Here is a 27,181-nt window from a genome sequence, read left to right as displayed (position 1 = left end):
AAAGCCTTGATGGCCAACTGTACCTCACCCAGCACTGACTTCAAAAAGAAGTCAGATACAATATGTTTTGAGGATCACTGTACATGGAGTAGAAAAACCCTCAGCCATGTAGCAGTGTTCACTGGACTTGGTGACTGTGAAATGCAGCCTAAGCTCCTCCCGCTGGTCCAAAATGCGTGAAACCGCGGGTTCAATGGAGAGCCAACGTGTGGCACACACCTTGGTTATCTGTAAAGGTTTCTCCCCACACTTGATGGTCTCATATATGGCCTTGTAGGCCTCCCTGCGCTTTGGAGGCACTGAAAACCAGTTCTAAGCCTCTCGTACCAAGTACTCCACACTACAGGGGATGGTGTCATTGGAAGCATGACTTACAGCAAGCTGCAGAGAGTGGCACACACAGCGAATAAGAACCAGATATTTGAGGCCATACTCCTCCTTCAGCACTTTATGGACCCCATTGTTAATCCCCGTCATAACAGAGGCATTGTCAGTCCCTATCCCCAGGAGTTTCTCTTTTTTAAGACAACACTTCTTGAGGAAAGCCACAACAGCACAGGGCTATAGATTTGGCATCTCCTCCCTCCAACTCAACAAGCCCCAGAAATGTTGATACAATTGTCTGCTTGGTGTCACTAAAGTACCTTATCACAACCCCCAGGTACTTAGAAACACATCCGTGGACTCATCGAGGAGGAGGCTGAAACGCTGGTCACCCACATCTGCGACCAACTTTTTCAGAAAGTATGGTGCTAGAACACCATTAATCATTTCTGTGCTCTTTGTCCTGTGCATTTTGAAGTGGGTAGCAGCAGTGGAGTCTGAGAAAGCAGCTCTACATGCTTCTCCAATGTGATCACATGCCAGCATGGAACAGTGTTCAGCGATAGCTAATGCCATGGTGGCCTCAGACTTTTTTGCAGAGTAAATCTTTTTAACCATAAATGGCAGCTTGTTTTGGGTGGAACTGTTATAAGGCTTTGCCTTTTGAGTATGTTTTTGAGTTGTTATGTGTTTTTTTACATCACTAAGTTTGGCATAGAAATCAGCCTTACAATACAGGCAGTATGCCCGTGGATCATCTCTTGTTTTTTAAATTATATGAGGAAAATTATTCAATTTGATTTGGAATGGCAAGCCACACAAAATTATTTATATAATGAATATGAATTCATTAAATACCAAAATTAGTTAAAGAAAGTTGTGATGAATGAAAAAGTATACCAGTTTCATTTCAGGACCAATAAATTGACAGCTGTGCCCTGTAGATTGTAAAATAGTTGGGAATATATTTCTTCAATGTACCGATTCCATGTCACATGGTTTATGAACTGATACACAAAAAGACTCGTAATTCAAAACATACACATTTTTCAATTTAAATTATAATACGAAATTCTTGTAACCAATAGAATGTTATATATATGGGGGATACAAATCATCCCAGCTCTGCAGATTTTGCTGCGAATTACAGATTTGTTTTGGTACTGTCCATATGTAGCTTGTTTTTGGTCGCAGGTTCAGGAATGGCTGAAGAATTGCAACATTTACCTGAAGCTAACTCTGCAGATAGCAATACTGGGGGATTTAAAAAGTCATAGTCAATCGATCAATAAAATAATAATAATAATACTCCTATCAAAAACATTTATCTTTAATTTACAATATGTAGAAATTGTGAGACTAGAAAGGTTCAGAACTGTTGTGAAACATCACAGCACAGTTGAATAAATATATGGTGAATAGAAATCAAAACTGGATGGTCTTCAGAGATAGATGGGAGGGGGTTGAGGGGAGCTGAAGGGTGAGACTAAATTGTGTCTGTAAAATATATATATATAGTATGTTTAATCTGGAAGTAGAAGCCTAAGTGTTGTTGTCCATTTGTTCACTCTAATTAGGGGTGGCAGGGTTAGGGGACAATAATAAAGGGAAATGTCTAAAACAATCTATATATTTTATATATTTACTAAATATATGTATGGGGGATTGGAAATGGTTCAAGCATTACATTGATGGAAACCACAATTTATCTGCAATATTAAAGCTGATCTATCCCTTAACAAAACATATATACATATATGCACCCTTTGTCACGATCGTCGTATGAGTGAGACCAAGGCTCAGTGTGGTATGTGTACATTCTCTTTTAATGAATGAACACTTAACAAAAACAACAAAATCAACGAACGAAACGTGACGCTATACAAATAGTGCAGACAGGCAACTACACATAGACAAGATCCCACAAACACAAAAGGGAAATGGCTGCCTAAATATGATCCCCAATCAGAGACAACGATAAACAGCTGTCTCTGATTGGGAACCATATCAGGCCACCATAGACATACAAATACACCTAGATGACCCACCCAAGTCACTATCACACCCCAACCAACACAGAGAAAAAACAGCTTACTATGTTCAGGGCGTGACACCCTTATTCTAAAATTGATTAAATTGTTGTTGTTTTTCTCATCAATCTACACACACATACATACCCCATAATGATAAAGCATTTACAAAATAAAAAATCAAATTAATTAATGAAATATCACATTTACATAAGCATTCAGACCCTTTACTCAGTACTTTGTTGAAGCACCTTTGACAGCGATTACAGCCTCAAGTCTTCTTGGGTATGACGCAACAAGCTTGGAACCCCTTTAATTGGCACGCCCATTCTTCTGTGCAGATCCTCTCAAGGTCTGTCAGGTTGGATGGGGAGCATCGCTGCACAGCTAATTTCAGGTCTTTCCAGAGAGGTTCGATCGGGTTTAAGTCCGGCCTCTGGCTGGGCCACTCAAGGACCTTCAGAGACTTGTCTCGAAGCCACCCCTGCATTGTCTTGGCTGTGTACTTAGGGTCGTTGTCCTGTTGGAAGGTGAACCTTTGCCCCAGTCTGAGAGGTCCTTAGCACCCCAGAGCAGGTTTTCATCAAGGATCTCTCTGTACTTTGCTCCATTCATCTCTAGGAAGAGTCTTGGTAGTTTCAAACTTCTTCCATTTAAGAATGATGGCGGCCACTGTGTTCTTGGGGACCTTCATTTTTTGGTACCCTTCCCCAGATCTGTGCCTCGACACAGTCCCGTCTCGGAGCGCTACGGACAATTCCTTCGACCTCACGGCTTGGTTTTTGCTCTGACATGCACTGTCAACTGTGAGACCTTATATAGACAGATGTGTGCCTTCCCAAATCATGCCCAATCAATTGAATTTACCACAGGTGGACTCCAATTAAGTTCGGGCTCCCGAGTGCTAGAGGTGTCACTACAGACCCTGGTTCGATTCCAGGCTGTATCACTACTGGCCGTGATTGGGAGTCCCATAGGGCGGCGCACAATTGGCCCAGCATCGTCCAGGTTAGAGTTTGGGCGGGGTAGGCCGTCACTGTAAAATAAGAATTTGTTCTTAACTGACTTGCCCAGTTAAATAAAGGTTAAATAAAATAAATAAACTTACCTATTGTTCACCTAATACCTTTTTTGCACTATTGGTTAGAACCTGTAAGTAAGCATTTCACTGTAAGGTCTACTACACCTGTTTTATTTGATTTGATTTGCACCATTTGTTTTGTTGGTAGGCTCCAACAGCCATAATAGCCTACGGGCTAGTGTCTAAAACTGTACACAAAATTGCACAAAAATTCTGACAAACGTTCAAGTTTCAGCTCACAAGATCTACAATTTGCACATGTTGAGGGAACATTGTTTTGCAGGGCTCTACAGTGAGAGCATTACATTAGCGGAAAAAAAAAAAAAATAGTTCAAAAATCAAGTATGAGCACATGTTCAAGTTAGGATTATAAAACTGCTGCAGTAGCTGTTTTTCCAAAGTGTTTCTGCTGTTTTGTTTCATAGCTGCTAATTACACAGAGAGAAACAGGAATCCTAGATCCCACAGCAACACTGCCTGTCGGGACGCTGTGCGTTTTGAGTGAAATGTTGATAGATTCATTTTTTTGGAGGCGCATATAAACGGGTCTAATTTACTCGACAGTCTACAAAGTGAGACTTGTGTTTCTTGTGTTTCTTGGCTATTTACATTGTTTTGTTCACAAGCTCGGTTGTTTTTAAACATTAGTTTGAGTCTGCTGCTTCAGCTGATAGCGAAGAAACACCCTAATCTCTCGCACGCACGCACACACACGCACACACACACACACACACACGCACACACACACACACACACGCACGCGCACACACACACACGCACGCACGCACGCACGCACACACACGCACACACACGCACACACACACACGACAGGACTCCAGTGGCCCCGTTACCACAGTAACCTCCCGTCCTTAAAGGGCCAGCTGATCATTTTGTCTCTGATATTTTGGTTAGAACCCCATAGAGTCGATTGACACATGGGTGCATCATTTAAAAAAATCCCCAACGAAATCTGTCAGTTTAAACTAGAGATATCTGGAGGGTCTCAATCCACCTCATCTGCCGATGTTGCACGTCCGCATCCGTGGTGACCGGTGACAGAGCGAGAGCGCTGTTTGTCAGACCATGAGACATCCCAAAATTGGTCTACTCACAAAATCAAGTGTCACGGGACTAATCTGACTCACAAGTGTCACGGGACTAATCTGACTCACAAGTGTCACGGGACTCATCTGACTCACAAGTGTCACGGGACTCATCTGACTCACACGTGTCACCGGACTAATCTGACTCACAAGTGTCACGGGACTAATCTGAAGGTAACCGGTACTGGGACTAATCTGAAGGTAACCGGTACTGGGACTCATTTGAAGGTAACCGGTACTGGGACTAATCTGAAGGTAACCGGTACTGGGACTAATCTGAAGGTAACCGGTACTGAGACTAATCTGATGGTAACCGGTACTGAGACTAATCTGAAGGTAAACGGTACTGAGACTAATCTGAAGGTAACCGGTACTGAGACTAATCTGAAGGTAACTGGTACTGACACTAATCTGAAGGTACCCGGTACTGGGACTAATCTGAAGGTAATCGGTACTGGGACTAATCTGAAGGTAACCGGTACTGGGACTAATCTGAAGGTAACCGGTACTGGGACTAATCTGAAGGTAACCGGTACTGGGACTAATCTGAAGGTAACCGGTACTGGGACTAATCTGAAGGTAACCGGTACTGGGACTAATCTGAAGGTAACCGGTACTGGGACTAATCTGAAGGTAACCGGTACTGAGACTAATCTGATGGTAACCGGTACTGGGACTAATCTGAAGGTAACCGGTACTGGGACTAATCTGAAGGTAACCGGTACTGAGACTAATCTGAAGGTAACCGGTACTGGGACTAATCTGATGGTAACCGGTACTGGGACTCATCTGAAGGTAACCGGTACTGGGACTAATCTGAAGGTAACCGGTACTGGGACTAATCTGAAGGTAACCGGTACTGGGACTAATCTGAAGGTAACCGGTACTGGGACTAATCTGATGGTAACCGGTACTGGGACTCATCTGAAGGTAACCGGTACTGAGACTAATCTGAAGGTAACCGGTACTGGGACTCATCTGAAGGTAACCGGTACTGGGACTAATCTGAAGGTAACCGGTACTGGGACTAATCTGAAGGTAACCGGTACTGGGACTAATCTGAAGGTAACCGGTACTGGGACTAATCTGAAGGTAACCGGTACTGAGACTAATCTGAAGGTAACCGGTACTGGGACTAATCTGATGGTAACCGGTACTGGGACTCATCTGAAGGTAACCGGTACTGGGACTAATCTGAAGGTAACCGGTACTGGGACTAATCTGAAGGTAACCGGTACTGGGACTAATCTGAAGGTAACCGGTACTGGGACTAATCTGATGGTAACCGGTACTGGGACTCATCTGAAGGTAACCGGTACTGAGACTAATCTGAAGGTAACCGGTACTGGGACTCATCTGAAGGTAACCGGTACTGGGACTAATCTGAAGGTAACCGGTACTGGGACTAATCTGAAGGTAACCGGTACTGGGACTAATCTGAAGGTAACCGGTACTGGGACTAATCTGAAGGTAACCAGTACTGGGACTAATCTGAAGGTAACCGGTACTGGGACTAATCTGAAGGTAACCGGTACTGGGACTAATCTGAAGGTAACCGGTACTGGGACTCATTTGAAGGTAACCGGTACTGGGACTAATCTGAAGGTAACCGGTACTGGGACTAATCTGAAGGTAACCGGTACTGAGACTAATCTGAAGGTAACCGGTACTGGGACTCATTTGAAGGTAACCGGTACTGGGACTAATCTGAAGGTAACCGGTACTGGGACTAATCTGAAGGTAACCGGTACTGAGACTAATTTGAAGGTAACCGGTACTGAGACTAATCTGAACCGGTACTGGGACTAATCTGAAGGTAACCGGTACTGGTATTAATCTGAACCGGTACTGGGACTAATCTGAAGGTAACCGGTACTGGGACTAATCTGAAGGTAACCGGTACTGGGACTAATCTGAAGGTAACCGGTACTGGGACTAATCTGAAGGTAACCGGTACTGGGACTAATCTGAAGGTAACCGGTACTGGGACTAATCTGAAGGTAACCGGTACTGGGACTAATCTGAAGTTAACCGGTACTGAGACTAATCTGAAGGTAACCGGTACTGGGACTAATCTGAAGGTAACCGGTACTGGGACTAATCTGATGGTAACCGGTACTGGGACTAATCTGAAGGTAACCGGTACTGGGACTAATCTGATGGTAACCGGTACTGGGACTCATCTGAAGGTAACCGGTACTGGGAATAATCTGAAGGTAACCGGTACTGGGACTAATCTGAAGGTAACCGGTACTGGGACTCATCTGAAGGTAACCGGTACTGGGACTAATCTGAAGGTAACCGGTACTGGTATTAATCTGAAGGTAACCGGTACTGGGACTAATCTGAAGGTAACCGGTACTGGGACTAATCTGAAGGTAACCGGTACTGAGACTAATCTGAAGGTAACCGGTACTGGGACTAATCTGAAGGTAACCGGTACTGAGACTAATCTGAAGGTAACCGGTACTGGGACTAATCTGAAGGTAACCGGTACTGGGACTAATCTGATGGTAAGCGGTACTGGGACTAATCTGAAGGTAACCGGTACTGGGACTAATCTGAAGGTAACCAGTACTGAGACTAATCTGAAGGTAACCGGTACTGGGACTAATCTGAAGGTAACCGGTACTGGGACTAATCTGAAGGTAACCGGTACTGGGACTAATCTGAAGGTAACCGGTACTGGGACTAATCTGAAGGTAACCGGTACTGGGACTAATCTGAAGGTAACCGGTACTGAGACTAATCTGAAGGTAACCGGTACTGAGACTCATCTGAAGGTAACCGGTACTGGGACTAATCTGAAGGTAACCGGTACTGGGACTAATCTGAAGGTAACCGGTACTGACACTAATCTGAAGGTAACCGGTACTGGGACTAATCTGAAGGTAACCGATACTGAGACTAATCTGAAGGTAACCGGTACTGAGACTAATCTGAAGGTAACCGGTACTGGGACTAATCTGAAGGTAACCGGTACTGGGACTCATCTGAAGGTAACCGGTACTGACACTAATCTGAAGGTAACCGGTACTGGGACTAATCTGAAGGTAACCGGTACTGAGACTAATCTGAAGGTAACCGGTACTGAGACTAATCTGAAGGTAACCGGTACTGGGACTAATCTGAAGGTAACCGGTGCTGGGACTAATCTGATGGTAACCGGTACTGAGACTAATCTGATGGTAACCGGTACTGAGACTAATCTGAAGGTAACCGGTACTGAGACTAATCTGAAGGTAACCGGTACTGAGACTAATCTGAAGGTAACTGGTACTGACACTAATCTGAAGGTACCCGGTACTGGGACTAATCTGAAGGTAATCGGTACTGGGACTAATCTGAAGGTAACCGGTACTGGGACTAATCTGAAGGTAACCGGTACTGGGACTAATCTGAAGGTAACCGGTACTGGGACTAATCTGAAGGTAACCGGTACTGGGACTAATCTGAAGGTAACCGGTACTGGGACTAATCTGAAGTTAACCGGTACTGGGACTAATCTGAAGGTAACCGGTACTGAGACTAATCTGATGGTAACCGGTACTGACACTAATCTGAAGGTAACCGATACTGGGACTAATCTGAAGGTAACCGGTACTGAGACTAATCTGATGGTAACCGGTACTGGGACTAATCTGAAGGTAACCGGTACTGAGACTAATCTGAAGGTAACCGGTACTGAGACTAATCTGAAGGTAACCGGTACTGGGACTAATCTGAAGGTAACCGGTACTGAGACTAATCTGATGGTAACCGGTACTGGGACTAATCTGAAGGTAACCGGTACTGAGACTAATCTGAACCGGTACTGGGACTAATCTGAAGGTAACCGGTACTGGTATTAATCTGAACCGGTACTGGGACTAATCTGAAGGTAACCAGTACTGGGACTAATCTGAAGGTAACCGGTACTGGGACTCATCTGAAGGTAACCGGTACTGGGACTAATCTGAAGGTAACCGGTACTGGGACTAATCTGAAGGTAACCGGTACTGGGACTAATCTGAACCGGTAACCGGTACTTGACACCCCTTCCCACACCGTCTAGCCCCATCCTCCCGCATCTCCATCTGACCCCGCCACCACCCCGACCCGGAGAAAGCATGCTTCCTGTCCCCCTCCCACCCATCCATCCCCTGAGTCTCCCCTTACCTTACCTCAATCCCCCTTCCTCCCCACAACAACCAGAGAATCCCCCCTCCTCCCCACAACAACCAGAGAACCCCCCCCCCCTCTCCCACACCAACCAGAGAACCCCCCCTTCTTCTCCCACAACAACCAGAGAACCCCCCCCCCCCTCTTCTCCCACAACAACCAGAGAACCCCCCCCCCTCTTCTCCCACAACAACCAGAGAACCCCCCCTCCTCCCCACAACAACCAGAGAACCCCCCCCCCTCTTCTCCCACAACAACCAGAGAACCCCCCCCCCCTCTTCTCCCACAACAACCAGAGAACCCCCCCCCCCTCTTCTCCCACAACAACCAGAGAACCCCCCCCCCCCTCTTCTCCCACAACAACCAGATAACCCCCCTCCTCCCCCACAACAACCAGAGAACCCCCCTTCCTCCCCACAACAACCAGAGAACCCCCCCCCTCTTCTCCCACATCAACCAGATAACCCCCCCTCCTCCCCCACAACAACCAGAGAACCCCCCCCCCCCTCTTCTCCCACATCAACCAGATAACCCCCCCTCCTCCCCCACAACAAACAGAGAACCCCCCCTCCTCCCCCACAACAACCAGAGAACCCCCCCCCCCCCTCCTTCCCTGTGGGCCTGAAAGCAAAGAATGGAAATGAAAGTATAATTAAATATCGATAATTGGTTTGAATGTGTTTGGGGCTTTAGTATGTATTCGTCCAAGCCTCAATTGTTTCTTAACTAGCACCAATGATTCTTGCTGTCGATAATTCTAATGATATAACTTCTGACAGCAGCTGTATCCACTGGTTGAAGGGGAGAGAGTGAGGTGGCAGCCATCTTAGAGCCCCCCCAAAACAAATGTGCAGCAAGCAGTCGTCTTCTCTCATTGATTGAGAGGTTCAAGGGGCTATCATCATAAAGTAACATAATGGAATCATTTAATATTTACCTTCACGCTCTTTGAAAATCATTTTCTCACTTTGTCCCAAAAGCGTTTAACTGCAGGGCACTCCCATATCCTCTCTGAGTGATTTAGGGGACTCAGAGAGCATTTGGAAGTTGGGGACAATTTCATTACAAGACGTTTCTTGTGACTTAGATAAAGTCTGTGAACAAATTTGAAATTAATAAATTGATGGTTCGGATTATGGGATGCAAAAGGACATATTTTTTTTCCATATTCTGGTCCAGTTAAAGAATGATTCAGTTACATTTAAATTAATTTGACATTTACGAATGTCCTTAAACCATTAGTATCCATGATATCGCCAAGGATACAGATACCACATTCGGACCATGGGGGCGATGTGAAAGGCCGTCTTGCAAATCACAGGGCGTTATAGTTAAATATTGTCTGGGCGTGTCATTCCGTTTCCCAGTTGCATCGTTTTTCAATGTTGTGCCAAATAGAGATGTGGTGAGCAGTAATAGAACAAAGTGTAGTTTACATAGTTTTTTTAAATGTATTTTATTTAAACCTTTATTTAACTAGGCAAGTCAGTTAAGAACAAATTCTTATTTACAATGACGACCTACAGCGACCCAAACCCGGACGACGCTGGGCCAATTGCGCCCCACATTATGAGACACCCAATCACGGGCCAGATGTGATGCATCAAGGGATATATCAGTGGAGACCATCTCTTCCAATAGGAAATAGGAAACACAATTTGTCTCTGTATTCTCAGCCAGGGAGTGTAAGTGTAATGTCTTAAACCAATTTAATAATCGGGCGAAATGTTAGAGCTTGGAAAAATACAATTTAATACAATTTAATACAATTTAAAATACAATTTAAAGTTTGGAACGGATAGCCCTGGAGTGTCTTTCCCTCTCTCTGTAAATGTGGTCGTTTAATCCGGGATCTCCATGTTCTTTGGAATGATGATGATAATCTACCACTACGTACACAACCTGTACTGCTATTTCCATCGAAAACACATCCCTCTTTCATTGAGCAGCTCCTAACACCCACACACTTTCTCTCAACACTCCCTCTCTGCCTGTAGAGATGTGCCCTTGTCCCAGCCAGCTGTACCCCCCCCCCCCCCCCCCCCCCCCCAGCCAAGAGGCCTCAGAGCTGTACTGTGTAGATACTCTATACCCTTGTCCCAGTTCCCAGTTCACCTGGGAGGAGCAGTGGAACCCTGGGAGTGAATGATGAGGGGGCTGGCCTCTCTGCAGGCAGTACTCCACCTCCACCTCACCTGTTGGCAGACGAGAGAGTCAGGGAAGAGTTAGGGATGTGACGGCGCCAAGACCTCTACGCCACGATGGTCTGCTTAACCCAGGCCTGCCAGAGTCATGGGCCCGTCATGCTAAATAGTGATCCCCCTCTACGCCACAATGGTCTGCTTAACCCAGGCCTGCCAGAGTCATGGGCCCGTCATGCTAAATAGTGATCCCCCTCTACGCCACAATGATCTGCTTAACCCAGGCCTGCCAGAGTCATGGGCCCGTCATGCTAAATAGTGATCCCCCTCTACGCCACAATGGTCTGCTTAACCCAGGCCTGCCAGAGTCATGGGCCCGTCATGCTAAATAGTGATCCCCCTCTACGCCACAATGGTCTGCTTAACCCAGGCCTGCCAGAGTCATGGGTCCGTCATGCTAAATAGTGATCCCCCTCTACGCCACAATGGTCTGCTTAACCCAGGCCTGCCAGAGTCATGGGTCCGTCATGCTAAATAGTGATCCCCCTCTACGCCACAATGGTCTGCTTAACCCAGACCTGCCAGAGTCATGGGTCCGTCATGCTAAATAGTGATCCCCCTCTACGCCACAATGGCCTGCTTAACCCAGGCCTGCCAGAGTCATGGGCCTGTCATGCTAAATAGTGATCCCCCTCTACGCCACAATGGCCTGCTTAACCCAGGCCTGCCAGAGTCATGGGCCTGTCATGCTAAATAGTGATCCCCCTCTACGCCACAATGGTCTGCTTAACCCAGGCCTGCCAGAGTCATGGGCCTGTCATGCTAAATAGTGATCCCCCTCTACGCCACAATGGTCTGCTTAACCCAGGCCTGCCAGAGTCATGGGCCTGTCATGCTAAATAGTGATCCCCCTCTAATCATGTAAGAACAGGAGTGGTGATCTAGGATCTGTTTTCCCCTTTAGTTCATAATGAATGAGATTATATGGACAGTGTGGGACCTGATCCTAGATCATAATGAATGAGATTATATGGACAGCGTGGGACCTGATCCTAGATCATAATGAGATTATATGGACAGCGTGGGACCTGATCCTAGATCATAATGAATGAGATTATATGGGCAGCGTGGGACCTGATCCTAGATCATAATGAGATTATATGGACAGCGTGGGACCTGATCCTAGATCATAATGAATGAGATTATATGGACAGCCTGGGACCTGATCCTAGATCATAATGAATGAGATTATATGGACAGCGTGGGACCTGATCCTAGATCATAATGAATGAGATTATATGGACAGCGTGGGACCTGAGCCTAGATCATAATGAATGAGATTATATGGACAGCGTGGGACCTGAGCCTAGATCATAATGAATGAGATTATATGGACAGCGTGGGACCTGATCCTAGATCATAATGAGATTATATGGACAGCGTGGGACTTGATCCTAGATCATAATGAATGAGATTATATGGACAACGTGGGACCTGATCCTAGATCATAATGAATGAGATTATATGGACAGCGTGGGACCTGATCCTAGATCATAATGAGATTATATGGACAGCGTGGGACTTGATCCTAGATCATAATGAATGAGATTATATGGACAATGTGGGACCTGATCCTAGATCATAATGAATGAGATTATATGGACAGCGTGGGACCTGATCCTAGATCATAATGAATGAGATTATATGGACAGTGTGGGACTTGATCCTTGATCATAATGAATGAGATTATATGGACAGCGTGGGACCTGATGTTAGATCATAATGAGATTATATGGACAGCGTGGGACCTGATCCTAGATCATAATGAGATTATATGGACAGCGTGGGACCTGATCCTAGATCATAATGAGATTATATGGACAACGTGGGACCTGATCCTAGATCATAATGAATGAGATTATATGGACAGCGTGGGACTTGATCCTAGATCATAATGAATGAGATTATATGGACAGTGTGGGACCTGATCCTAGATCATAATGAAGGAGATTATATGGACAGCGTGGGACCTGATCCTAGATCATAATGAGATTATATGGACAGCGTGGGACCTGATCCTAGATCATAATGAATGAGATTATATGGACAGCGTGGGACCTGATCCTAGATCATAATGAGATTATATGGACAGCGTGGGACCTGATCCTAGATCATAATGAATGAGATTATATGGACAGTGTGGGACCTGATTCTAGATCATAATGAATGAGATTATATGGACAGCGTGGGACTTGATCCTAGATCATAATGAATGAGATTATATGGACAGAGTGGGACCTGATCCTAGATCATAATGATTGAGATTATATGGACAGCGTGGGACCTGATCCTAGATCATAATGAATGAGATTATATGTACAGCGTGGGACCTGATCCTAGATCATAATGAATGAGATTATATGGACAGCGTGGGACCTGATCCTAGATCATAATGATTGAGATTATATGGACAGCGTGGGACCTGATCCTAGATCATAATGAATGAGATTATATGGACAGCGTGGGACCTGATCCTAGATCATAATGAGATTATATGGACAGCGTGGTACCTGATCCTAGTTCAGCTCTCCTACATACATCCCATGGTCTGGGAACAGTTTCACAAGGACCGAGAATAAGTGTAAAAGGCAGTGGATTATCCAGAGAAGGTTTTATGAGATTGGTTGCGTTCAGCCTGACATTGTTAAAATATTTTTCAGGTTTGATTGGTGTTCATTTTGATTTTGATGTGACAAGAATCTGAGAAACTTCTGATGCACTTTTCATATTCTTTGTTGTTAATTTAATAGAGTGTATAGTGTGTAGTGTATAGTGTATAGTGTGTAGTGTGTAGTGTTTAGTGTGTAGTGTGTAGTGTATAGTGTGTAGTGTGTAGAAGCCTTGTAGCATACTGTAGTAGCCTGGTAGCCTAGTAGCCTAGTAGCATACTGTAGTAGCCTAGTAGCCTATAGTAGCCTAGTAGTCTACTGTCATAGCCTGGTAGTCTAGTAGCCTATAGTAGCCTAGTAGTCTACTGTAGTAAGCCTGGTAGCCTAGTAGCCTATAGTAGCCTAGTAGTCTACTGTAGTAGCCTAGTAGCCTATAGTAGCCTAGTAGTCTACTGTAGTAGCCTAGTAGCCTAGTAGCCTATAGTAGCCTAGTAGTCTACTGTAGTAGCCTGGTAGCCTAGTAGTCTACTGTAGTAGCCTAGTAGTCTACTGTAGTAGCCTAGTAGCCTATAGTAGCCTAGTAGTCTACTGTAGTAGCCTAGTAGCCTATATTAGCCTAGTAGTCTACTGTAGTAGCCTGGTAGCCTAGTAGCCTATAGTAGCCTAGTAGTCTACTGTAGTAGCCTGGTAGCCTAGTAGCCTAGTAGCCTATAGTAGCCTAGTAGTCTACTGTAGTAGCCTGGTAGCCTGGTAGCCTAGTAGTCTACTGTAGTAGCCTGGTAGCCTAGTAGCCTAGTAGTCTACTGTAGTAGCCTGGTAGCCTAGTAGTCTACTGTAGTAGCCTGGTAGCCTAGTAGTCTACTGTAGTAGCCTGGTAGCCTAGTAGCCTAGTAGTCTACTGTAGTAGCCTGGTAGCCTAGTAGTCTACTGTAGTAGCCTAGTAGCCTAGTAGTCTACTGTAGTAGCCTGGTAGCCTAGTAGCCTATAGTAGCCTAGTAGTCTACTGTAGTAGCCTGGTAGCCTAGTAGTCTACTGTAGTAACCTGGTAGCCTAGTAGCCTAGTAGTCTACTGTAGTAGCCTAGTAGTCTACTGTAGTAGCCTGGTAGCCTAGTAGCCTATAGTAGCCTAGTAGTCTACTGTAGTAACCTGGTAGCCTAGTAGCCTAGTAGTCTACTGTAGTAGCCTGGTAGCCTAGTAGCCTAGTAGTCTACTGTAGTTGCCTGGTAGCCTAGTAGCCTAGTAGTCTACTGTAGTAGCCTAGTAGTCTACTGTAGTAGCCTGGTAGCCTAGTAGCCTAGTAGTCTACTGTAGTAGCCTAGTAGCCTAGTAGTCTACTGTAGTAGCCTAGTAGCCTCATAGCCTAGTAGTCTACTGTAGTAGCCTGGTAGCCTATAGTAGCCTAGTAGTCTACTGTAGTAGCCTAGTAGCCTCATAGCCTAGTAGTCTACTGTAGTAGCCTGGTAGCCTATAGTAGCCTAGTAGTCTACTGTAGTAGCCTGGTAGCCCAGTAGCCTAGTAGTCTACTGTAGTAGCCTGGTAGCCTAGTAGTCTACTGTAGTAGCCTGGTTGCCCAGTAGCCTTGAGCAGGACTATATGATGACTTATTCATAACAAAAAACGATATAATAATATATATATAAGAAGATGTGATAATGGAGTCTGCTACTTTTGACCAGGTCCATAGCAAATATAATGGTTATTAGACACAGAAATGAGGCTGCTTTATCCATCTCATATCAAACAACAACACGCAACCAAACTGCATATTCAACACACATACTCACAAACAAACACTCACACTCTCACACACTCTCCTCCTCTCCCCTCTCTCTTTTCTCATGTCCTTCCTTTCCCCTGCTCCTTGTGTCCTCCCTTCCTCCCTTCCTCCTCTCCCCTCTCTCTTTTCTCATGTCCTTCCTTTCCCCTGCTCCTTGTGTCCTCCCTTCCTCCCTTCCTCCTCTCCCCTCTCTCTTTTCTCATGTCCTTCCTTTCCCCTGCTCCTTGTGTCCTCCCTTCCTCCCTTCCTCCTCTCCCCTCTCTCTTTTCTCATGTCCTTCCTTTCCCCTGCTCCTTGTGTCCTCCCTTCCTCCCTTCCTCCTCTCCCCTCTCTCTTTTCTCATGTCCTTCCTTTCCCCTGCTCCTTGTGTCCTCCCTTCCTCCCTTCCTCCTCTCCCCTCTCTCTTTTCTCATGTCCTTCCTTTCCCCTGCTCCTTGTGTCCTCCCTTCCTCCTCTCCCCTCTCTCTCCCTCATGCTCTGTCTTTCCAAGCACTGTTACTAGCTGAAGGTAAGTTGTATACTCTGTTTGGAGGGTCCTTCCCTGGGAGTGATGCATGCTGGTCTTGTTTGTGTCTGTACTAACATAAGATAATGTTAGCGATTATTAGAGATTGTTTGAAAATGGTAGAGAATCTTAGGAAATGTTAGAAACATTAGAGAATGTTAGTAAACGTTAGAGAATGTTACAGAGCGTTAGAGATTGTTATAGAATGCTAGATAATGTTAGAGAATGTTAGAGAACGTTAAGACCACATAAGATAATGTTAGAGATTGTTTGAAAATGATAGAGAATCTTAGAGAATGTTCGCAAACGTTAGAGAATGTTCGCAAACGTTAGAGAATGTTAGAGAATGTTACAGAGCATTAGAGATTGTTATAGAATGCTAGATAATGTTAGAGAATGTTAGTGTTAGCGATTATTAGAGAATGTTAGAAAATGTTGGAAAATGTTAGAGAATGTTAGAGATTGTTCGAAAATGGTAGATAATCTTAGAGAATGTTAGCAAACATTAGAGAATGTTAGCAAATGTTAGAGAATGTTACAGAGAGTTAGAGATTGTTATAGAATGCTAGATAATGTTAGAGAACGTTAGAGATTGTTATAGAACATTAAGACCACATAAGAGAATGTTAGAGAATGTTAGAGAATGTTAGAGAATGTTAGAGAACGTTAAGACCACATAAGAGAATTTTAGAGAATGTTAGAGAATGTTAAGACAACTTAAGAGAATTTTAGAACCCAGAGTATTTTCCCTTCCAATGTTACAGCGTCCTCTCGTCTCTGCCCTCTCTCCTTCCTTCCCTCTCTTAATGATTGATTCATGGCCTAATCTGTAGATTAATTAATCATAAACCCATAAATGAGGTTCTCCTGTCAAGAGGAAGGAACAAACACTTGATAACCGTCAAGATAAAAAACGCAGTTCAGAAATTAAAATGTTAATTACCACGGTGATGAATTCCAAAATAAATCTGGTTGAGTCAAGAATGCCATGGCATCATGCAGTGATGTATAGTGCAGGGAATACTGTGGTACACACACACTCACACACGCACACACTACACGCACACACACAAACGCACACGCACACACTACACGCACACACTACACACACACACGCACACACACACACACAAACGCGCACACACACACACTACACGCACACACACACACACACATACACACACACTACACACACAGCGCAGGGAAATACCATGAAGTTCAGGGGAAGAGTTCTACAGGGAAATATGTGGATAATTATCACATGTTAAACACGAGGGGGCCATTTCAGGGCTAATGTGGGTACTGTCCTCTGTGGATAATTGCTCGGGATAACTTGTGTGTGTGTGTGTAGGTCTGTCTGTCGGTCTGGTCTGGTCTGGTCTGGTCTGGTCTGGTCTGGTCTGGTCTGGTCTGGTCTGGTCTTGTGTGTGTCTGTCTGTGTCTGTCTGTGTGTGTGTGTGCACCAGAGGAGAAGATAGAGGGATGAGAGGAGAGAATAGAGGACATGATAGAGGGATGAGAGGAGAGAAGACAGGATAGAGAGATGAGAGGAGAGAGGACAGGATAGAGAGATGAGAGGAGAGAGGACAGGATAGAGAGATGAGAGAAGAGAGGACAGGATAGAGGGATGAGAGTAGAGAAGAGAGGACAGGATAGAGAGATGAGAGTAGAGAAGAGAGGACAGGATAGAGAGATGAGAGGAGAGAGGACAGGATAGAGAGATGAGAGGAGAGAAGAGAAGAGAGGACAGGATAGAGAGATGAGAGGACAGGATAGAGAGATGACAGGAGAGAGGACAGGATAGAGAGATGAGAGGACAGGATAGAGAGATGACAGGAGAGAGGACAGGATAGAGAGATGAGAGGACAGGATAGAGAGATGACAGGAGAGAGGACAGGATAGAGCGATGAGAGGAGAGGAGAGATGACATCCTATTCCCTATATAGTACAGTACATTTGATCAGGGTCAGTAGAAACAATAATGTATTATGTATAGAATAGGATGCCATCTGGGATCAGTCGTAGTCTCTGTAATAGAATAGGGTGCCATCTGGGATCAGTCGTAGTCTCTGTAATAGAATAGGGTGCCATCTGGGATCAGTCGTAGTCTCTGTAATAGAATAGGGTGCCATCTGGGATCAGTCGTAGTCTCTGTAATAGAACAGGGTGCCATCTGGGATCAGTCGTAGTCTCTGTAATAGAATAGGGTGCCATCTTGGATCAGTCGTAGTCTCTGTAATAGAATAGGGTGCCATCTTGGATCAGTCGTAGTCTCTGTAATAGAATAGGGTGCCATCTGGGATCAGTCGTAGTCTCTGTAATAGAATAGGGTGCCATCTGGGATCAGTCGTAGTCTCTGTAATAGAATAGGGTGCCATCTGAGATCAGTCGTAGTCTCTGTAATAGAATAGGGTGCCATCTTGGATCAGTCGTAGTCTCTGTAATAGAATAGGGTGCCATCTGGGATCAGTCGTAGTCTCTGTAATAGAATAGGGTGCCATCTGGGATCAGTCGTAGTCTCTGTAATAGAATAGGGTGCCATCTGGGATCAGTCGTAGTCTCTGTAATAGAATAGGGTGCCATCTGGGATCAGTCGTAGTCTCTGTAATAGAATAGGGTGCCATCTTGGATCAGTCGTAGTCTCTGTAATAGAATAGGGTGCCATCTGGGATCAGTCGTAGTCTCTGTAATAGAATAGGGTGCCATCTGGGATCAGTCGTAGTCTCTGTAATAGAATAGGGTGCCATCTGGGATCAGTCGTAGTCTCTGTAGTAGAATAGGGTGCCATCTTGGATCAGTCGTAGTCTCTGTAATAGAATAGGGTGCCATCTTGGATCAGTCGTAGTCTCTGTAATAGAATAGGGTGCCATCTGGGATCAGTCGTAGTCTCTGTAATAGAATAGGGTGCCATCTGGGATCAGTCGTAGTCTCTGTAATAGAATAGGGTGCCATCTGAGATCAGTCGTAGTCTCTGTAATAGAATAGGGTGCCATCTGGGATCAGTCGTAGTCTCTGTAATAGAATAGGGTGCCATCTGGGATCAGTCGTAGTCTCTGTAATAGAATAGGGTGCCATCTGGGATCAGTCGTAGTCTCTGTAATAGAATAGGGTGCCATCTGGGATCAGTCGTAGTCTCTGTAATAGAATAGGGTGCCATCTGGGATCAGTCGTAGTCTCTGTAATAGAATAGGGTGCCATCTGGGATCAGTCGTAGTCTCTGTAATAGAATAGGGTGCCATCTGGGATCAGTCGTAGTCTCTGTAATAGAATAGGGTGCCATCTGGGATCAGTCGTAGTCTCTGTAATAGAATAGGGTGCCATCTGGGATCAGTCGTAGTCTCTGTAATAGAATAGGGTGCCATCTGGGATCAGTCGTAGTCTCTGTAATAGAATAGGGTGCCATCTGGGATCAGTCGTAGTCTCTGTAATAGAATAGGGTGCCATCTGGGATCAGTCGTAGTCTCTGTAGTAGAATAGGGTGCCATCTTGGATCAGTCGTAGTCTCTGTAATAGAATAGGGTGCCATCTTGGATCAGTCGTAGTCTCTGTAATAGAATAGGGTGCCATCTGGGATCAGTCGTAGTCTCTGTAATAGAATAGGGTGCCATCTGGGATCAGTCGTAGTCTCTGTAATAGAATAGGGTGCCATCTGAGATCAGTCGTAGTCTCTGTAATAGAATAGGGTGCCATCTGGGATCAGTCGTAGTCTCTGTAATAGAATAGGGTGCCATCTGGGATCAGTCGTAGTCTCTGTAATAGAATAGGGTGCCATCTGGGATCAGTCGTAGTCTCTGTAATAGAATAGGGTGCCATCTGGGATCAGTCGTAGTCTCTGTAATAGAATAGGGTGCCATCTGGGATCAGTCGTAGTCTCTGTAATAGAATAGGGTGCCATCTGGGATCAGTCGTAGTCTCTGTAATAGAATAGGGTGCCATCTGGGATCAGTCGTAGTCTCTGTAATAGAATAGGGTGCCATCTGGGATCAGTCGTAGTCTCTGTAATAGAATAGGGTGCCATCTGGGATCAGTCGTAGTCTCTGTAATAGAATAGGGTGCCATCTGGGATCAGTCGTAGTCTCTGTAATAGAATAGGGTGCCATCTGGGATCAGTCGTAGTCTCTGTAATAGAATAGGGTGCCATCTGGGATCAGTCGTAGTCTCTGTAGTAGAATAGGGTGCCATCTGGGATCAGTCGTAGTCTCTGTAATAGAATAGGGTGCCATCTGAGATCAGTCGTAGTCTCTGTAATAGAATAGGGTGCCATCTGGGATCAGTCGTAGTCTCTGTAATAGAATAGGATGCCATCTGAGATCAGTCGTAGTCTCTGTAATAGAATAGGGTGCCATCTGGGATCAGTCGTAGTCTCTGTAATAGAATAGGGTGCCATCTGGGATCAGTCGTAGTCTCTGTAATAGAATAGGGTGCCATCTGGGATCAGTCGTAGTCTCTGTAATAGAATAGGGTGCCATCTGGGATCAGTCGTAGTCTCTGTAATAGAATAGGGTGCCATCTTGGATCAGTCGTAGTCTCTGTAATAGAATAGGGTGCCATCTGGGATCAGTCGTAGTCTCTGTAATAGAATAGGGTGCCATCTGGGATCAGTCGTAGTCTCTGTAATAGAATAGGGTGCCATCTGAGATCAGTCGTAGTCTCTGTAATAGAATAGGGTGCCATCTGGGATCAGTCGTAGTCTCTGTAATAGAATAGGGTGCCATCTGAGATCAGTCGTAGTCTCTGTAATAGACAGCATAATCATTTCCCTCTATGTACTGTTAACCCCACTGGAACACTAGTGTATGATGATAATGTTGTAGCTTGTTTGACCAACGAGTTGCTGTATGTAAATAACTTCCATACGCTACTTCAGAGGGAGGGGTTTGATGTGTTATGACCAGGATCTGTCTCTCTCTCTCTGTCTCTCTCTCTCTCTCTCTACTCTCCCTGTCTTTCTTCTCCCTGTCTCCCCTCCGCCCCTCCTCTCCTCCCCTCCCCCCTCCTCTCTTCTCCCTGTCTCCCCTCCGCCACTCCTCCCCTCCCCCCTCCTCTCCTCTCCCTGTCTCCCCTCCTCCCTTCACCCTGTCTCTCCTCTCCTTTCCTCTCCAAAGATGTCCCAAAGTTGTTGTCAGAGGAAGAGGAAGCTAGGCGGATTGCAGAGATGGCGAAACCAGTGCTGGGGGAACACTCCAAAATGGAGGTCATCATCGAGGAGTCCTATGAGTTCAAGGTACGGGACAATAGATACACACACACACACTCCACACACACACACACTCCACACACACACACACACACTCCACACACACACACAGACACACACACTCCACACACACACACAAGCACACACACACACACACACACACACACACTCCACACACATACACACACACACACAAACACACCCACGAACACACACACACTCCACACACACACACACTGCACACAGCGAAACACTCTACCCATCATGTTAGGTTGAAGTGTGTTTTAATTCAGTTGATGTCACTGCCACCAGGTGGTGAATCATGTGAACTGCATGTCTTCATTCGGATAACGACCTCCTCTGAGTCTTCATAGGACTGTGTTTGTGACTGAGCATGTGTCCCAAAAGGCACCCTATTCCTTATATTTTATTATTGTTACTTATATTTTGGCTCTGGCCAAAAGTACTGCACTATATAGGGAATAGGGTGCCAGTTCTGGTTAAAAGTAGTGCACTATAATAGGGAATAGGGTTCCAGCTCTGGTTAAAAGTAGTGCACTATATAGGGAATAGGGTGCCAGCTCTGGCCAAAAAGTAGTGCACTATATAGGGAATAGGGTGCCAGCTCTGGTTAAAAGTAGCGCACTATATAGGGAATAGGGTGCCAGCTCTGGTTAAAAGTAGTGCACTATATAGGGAAAAAGTGTGTCACCTCAAGTTGAGAGAGCTAACACTGCAAATAGCACTGCCGCTGTGGTTGAGTATCGAAGGAAAGGCATCTTGGGTCGTCGTGGGGAAAGACTCATCGTTAAAACATTTGTAAACAACTGCTTGCAGTTCTGAGCCAACTTGGATACTAAGGAGATCCCGAGGGAAATCAACTAGTATCAACCCGCTCGAGAGGAACAAGATACTCCATCGTGGAAAGATCCGGCTATCTCACAAAATAACTTTAACCCGACAAAACAAAAGAGAGACGGATTAATCTACTGACACCTACCGTTGAAGTAGAGGCTGGTACTCTTGCTGGAATCCATGCAACACTTGAAAAGTTGTGTGAGGAGGTAGCAGAGGCGAAGGGGAGCTTGGAGTTCAGCCAGAGTAAAATTCACAGATATCTATATATATATATATATATATTTTTTTTTTAGCTATATATAATACAAATGGAGGTGAGGGCGATGGAAATGCATTTGGCTGTTAATCTGCTTCTGTTCTGTGGGTGGCGCTGTGTGCTCTTTTCAGAGGATGGGTCCCGGTCTCTCCGGGGCCATGGGATCCGGGGGGGTCGGGGGTGGTCTGCTTCTGTTCTGTGGGTGGCACTGTGTGCTCTTTTCCAAGGATGATGGGTCACAGAATAGATAGACCATTTATTTTGGTATTGCCCTCAGGTAGCCTGTTTCTGGTCTCAGGTTCAGGAATGGCTGAAAATGCATAGAATGTATCTAAAATTGACCCTAGAAATAGTACTGTTAGGAGATCTGGAGAGACCGGGTCAGTCAATTACTAATATACTAATACTCTTAGTAAAGTATTCAACTCGCAATCTGTGGATTATTTTTGATTAGATAAATTCAAATTGTATGTTAAACATCACAGCATAGTTTAAATATATGGTGAGTAGATTTCCGAAGAGGGTGGCCAGCAGAGATAGGTGGGATGGGCTGAGGGAAGCTGAGGGTTGGGATGTGGAATTGGAGACAAGTGGGAGTGGAGTTGCTGGGATAGAATGACGGTCAAAGATAAAAGTGAAAATAAAACATAACAAAAAGTACGTTTGAATGACACTGAGGGGCAGTGTTGTCACAGCTAATGCCTGTTTGCCTGAGGCTGATGCCGTGCAGATGTTTGTGCACATGCATATACACACACTCTCATTCAAATGGAGGCTTCCGAGTGGCGCAGCGGTCTAAGGCACTGCATTTCAATGCTAGAGGCGTCACTACAGACCCTGGTTCGATTTCGGGCTGTATCACAACCAGCCGTGAATTGGGAGTCCCATAGAGCGGCGCACAATTGGCCCAGCGTCGTCCGTCATTATAAATACGAATTTGTTCTTGCTCTTGCCTAGTTTAAATAAAGGTGAAACAAAATTAAAATAAAACAAATGCACACACATGAACATACAAACACACGTACACACATGTAAATAGTGCTATGCATGAACTCAAACATATTCAGTTGGACTTGCTGTTATGATTTTTGTTTTTTCTTTTTTTTCCTTTGTTTTTCTCTTTTGGTAATTTTGTTGCTTGTTGGTGCATTTGAGGGAGTTCTTGGGTGTGGAGAATTATTTATAATTTTTTTCTAGGGGGGGGGCTTTTGGTGGGGGTCTCGGATAGTTGAGGGGCAGCTCTTGGGGAACTGTGGGGGGGGGGGGGGGGGGTTCTTGGAGGGCTGGTGTGCTGGTGGTTGGGAGCTTGGGCCTGTGGCTGATAAGTCGCTAGTTCGAGTTTCCCGTTTTTGACCTTGTGGGAGATCTGTCGACGTGCCCTTCAGCAGGGCGTTGACCCTGGTTGTTTCTGTGTGTCGCTCTGGATGGGAGTCTGTCAGAGGACTTATGTGATGTAGTTGTTGAGCGGCTTCACTGCAAGTAGGTTGTATGTTTTATATATTCAAATATTTAAAATTTAAAATTATTCAAAAATGTATTTGGGACATTGAGTCTGAGTGTCTTCTCTTTCTGTGTTTCTGACAGAATACTCTGTAGTAGGTCAGAGCTGTGTGCTGTAAAACCTTGGTAGAGCATGATGGGTGAAGTAGGCCTTGTGGTGCTGGAACACCTTGGTAGAGCAGGATGGGTGAAGTAGGCCTTGTGGTGCTGGAACACCTTGGTAGAGCAGGATGGGTGAAGTAGGCCTTGTGGTGCTGGAACACCTTGGTAGAGCAGGATGGGTGAAGTAGGCCTTGTGGTGCTGGAACACCTTGGTAGAGCAGGATGGGTGAAGTAGGCCTTGTGGTGCCCTGCTCATATCAATTTTCAGCTTCAGACTTGCCTACTCACTTAAAACATCGTTTTTTTTGTGTGTGTGTGTGTTTAAAACTCTGTCTTTCTATGTTGTGTGTTTCCCTCAGAACACGGTGGACAAGCTGATCAAGAAGACGAATTTGGCGCTGGTGGTGGGCACCAACTCCTGGAGACAACAGTTCATGGAGGCCATCACAGTCAGCGCAGGTAAACACCAGGTCCCATCACAGTCAGTGCAGGTAAACACCAGCTCCTAGACCATCACAGTCAGCGCAGGTAAACACCAGGTCCCATCACAGTCAGTGCAGGTAAACGCCAGCTCCCATCACAGTCAGCGCAGGTAAACACCAGCTCCCATCACAGTCAGTGCAGGTAAACACCAGCTCCCATCACAGTCAGTGCAGGTAAACACCAGCTCCCATCACAGTCAGTGCAGGTAAACACCAGCTCCCATCACAGTCAGCGCAGGTAAACACCAGCTCCCATCACAGTCAGCGCAGGTAAACACCAGCTCCCATCACAGTCAGCGCAGGTAAACACCAGCTCCCATCACAGTCAGTGCAGGTAAACACCAGCTCCCATCACAGGCAGCACAGGTAAACACCAGCTCCCATCACAGTCAGCGCAGGTAAACACCAGCTCCCATCACAGTCAGTGCAGGTAAACACCAGGTCCCATCACAGTCAGTACAGGTAAACACCAGCTCCCATCACAGTCAGCGCAGGTAAACACCAGCTCCCATCACAGTCAGCGCAGGTAAACACCAGCTCCCATCACAGTCAGCGCAGGTAAACACCAGCTCCCATCACAGTCAGCGCAGGTAAACACCAGGTCCCATCACAGTCAGCGCAGGTAAACACCAGCTCCCATCACAGTCAGCGCAGGTAAACACCAGCTCCCATCACAGTCAGCGCAGGTAAACACCAGCTCCCATCACAGTCAGAGCAGGTAAACACCAGCTCCCATCACAGTCAGAGCAGGTAAACACCAGCTCCCATCACAGTCAGAGCAGGTAAACACCAGCTCCCATCACAGTCAGAGCAGGTAAACACCAGCTCCCATCACAGTCAGCGCAGGTAAACACCAGCTCCCATCACAGTCAGTGCAGGTAAACACCAGCTCCCATCACAGTCAGAGCAGGTAAACACCAGCTCCCATCACAGTCAGTGCAGGTAAACACCAGCTCCCATCACAGTCAGCGCAGGTAAACACCAGGTCCCATCACAGTCAGCGCAGGTAAACACCAGCTCCTGCACCGCCCATGCCACACTCTAGGGGGCGCCATTTAGTGGTCAGATAACTCAAAGGAAGATGGTAAAATACTAGCCTGGTTAACAGAACTGTTTTGCTAACATTCCAATATTTGCCACGCGTCATGAAACGGTCTGGAATGTTAGCACAAACAGGGATCAGGCTAGGTAAATACAATACAGTGACCAAAAAAAACGTGGATCTTTGATCGTTAATCGTTGATCGTCCAGTCATAATAGTTAGATTTTACATATCAGAAACTATTACCTGAGTTGTTTTTTGTTTAGCTTTGCGTTTAGCTTCATAAAGAGACAGACAGGTTGGATATGTTTCCTGTATACGGCCATCTTCCCACTCACAGCAAACATTGTTGTTTTGTCACTTTGTCAAAGTCTGAGTGACATTGAGTCTGACTATAGGATCTTTGTTGTGTGAAGAGCTACCAATCAGCCCTGTAGACGGTCCTAGACAGACTGTCTGAAACCATGTGACCCATTTCTGCTGTAGGCAGAGCTCCTCCAGCTTCTACGGAGCAACATGAAGTGATACTCTGGCTGTTTCTCAATGCTTCTTTCCTCGCCCTCCTTCTCAAAACACATTGGAGGAAAACATCTCATTTTGAGAAGGAGGCGAGGAAAGAGGATATGAGGAATCAAATCAAGGAAAGATTAATTGAGAAAGACGCCCAGTTTCCTCCCTCAGCTGTAGTGTAGTGTAGTGTACTGTACACACACACACACGCACGCACGCACGCACGCACGCACGCACGCACGCACGCACGCACGCACGCACGCACGCACGCACGCACACACGCACACACACACACACACACACAATACTCTCTACATCTCTGTAACTTCTCCACACAGTAAACACCTGGAAGGCCCTCACTCTGGTCAGTAAACTGGAAGACCCTCACTCTGCTCAGTAAACTGGAAGGCCCTCACTCTGGTCAGTAAACTGGAAGACCCTCACTCTGCTCAGTAAACTGGAAGGCCCTCACTCTGCTCAGTAAACTGGAAGGCCCTCACTCTGTTCAGTAAACTGGAAGGCCCTCACTCTGCTCAGTAAACTGGAAGGCCCTCACTCTGCTCAGTAAACTGGAAGGCCCTCACTCTGCTCAGTAAACTCCTGGAAGGCCCTCACTCTGGTCAGTAAACTGGAAGGCCCTCACTCGGCTCAGTAAACTGGAATGCCCTCACTCTGCTCAGTAAACTGGGAGGTCCTCACTCTGCTCAGTAAACTGGAAGGCCCTCACTCTGCTCAGTAAACTGGAAGGCCCTCACTCTGCTCATTAATCTGGAAGGCCCTCACTCTGTTCATTCATCTGGAAGGCCCTCACTCTGCTCAGTAAACTGGGAGGTCCTCACTCTGCTCAGTAAACTGGAAGGCCCTCACTCTGCTCAGTAAACTGGAAGGCCCTCACTCTGCTCATTAAACTGGAAGGCCCTCACTCTGCTCATTAAACTGGAGGGCCCTCACTCTGCTCAGTAAACTGGAAGGCCCTCACTCTGCTCAGTAAACTGGAAGGCCCTCACTCTGCTCAGTAAACTGGAAGGCCCTCACTCTGTTCATTCATCTGGAAGGCCCTCACTCTGCTCAGTAAACTGGAAGGCCCTCACTCTGCTCAGTAAACTGGAAGGCCTCACTCTGCTCAGTAAACTGGAAGGCCCTCACTCTGTTCATTCATCTGGAAGGCCCTCACTCTGCTCAGTAAACTGGAAGGCCCTCACTCTGCTCAGTAAACTGGAAGGCCCTCACTCTGTTCATTCACCTGGAAGGCCCTCACTCTGCTCAGTAAACTGGAAGGCCCTCACTCTGCTCATTAAACTGGAAGGCCCTCACTCTGCTCATTAAACTGGAGGGCCCTCACTCTGCTCAGTAAACTGGAAGGCCCTCACTCTGCTCAGTAAACTGGAAGGCCCTCACTCTGCTCAGTAAACTGGAAGGCCCTCACTCTGTTCATTCATCTG

General features: G+C 45.9%; 1 protein-coding gene across 1 annotated transcript in view; it reads left to right on the top strand.

The window, feature by feature from the left end:
- The window catches only part of LOC120059745 (sodium/calcium exchanger 3-like), a 54,934-nt gene that overhangs the window by 13,537 nt on the left and 14,216 nt on the right, over positions 1-27,181 (top strand). Inside the window, exons 2-5 of the mRNA XM_039008800.1 lie at positions 15,778-15,795; positions 20,898-21,016; positions 24,065-24,164; positions 24,903-24,905. Coding sequence (XP_038864728.1) covers positions 15,778-15,795; positions 20,898-21,016; positions 24,065-24,164; positions 24,903-24,905 — 240 coding nt within the window. The remainder of the gene's footprint in view (positions 1-15,777; positions 15,796-20,897; positions 21,017-24,064; positions 24,165-24,902; positions 24,906-27,181) is intronic.

This window comes from Salvelinus namaycush, chromosome 15 (genome assembly GCF_016432855.1).
Source record: "Salvelinus namaycush isolate Seneca chromosome 15, SaNama_1.0, whole genome shotgun sequence".
NCBI lineage: Eukaryota > Metazoa > Chordata > Actinopteri > Salmoniformes > Salmonidae > Salvelinus > Salvelinus namaycush.
The sequence above is the reverse complement of the archived record's forward strand: the minus strand, read 5'-3'. Positions and strand labels throughout refer to the sequence as shown.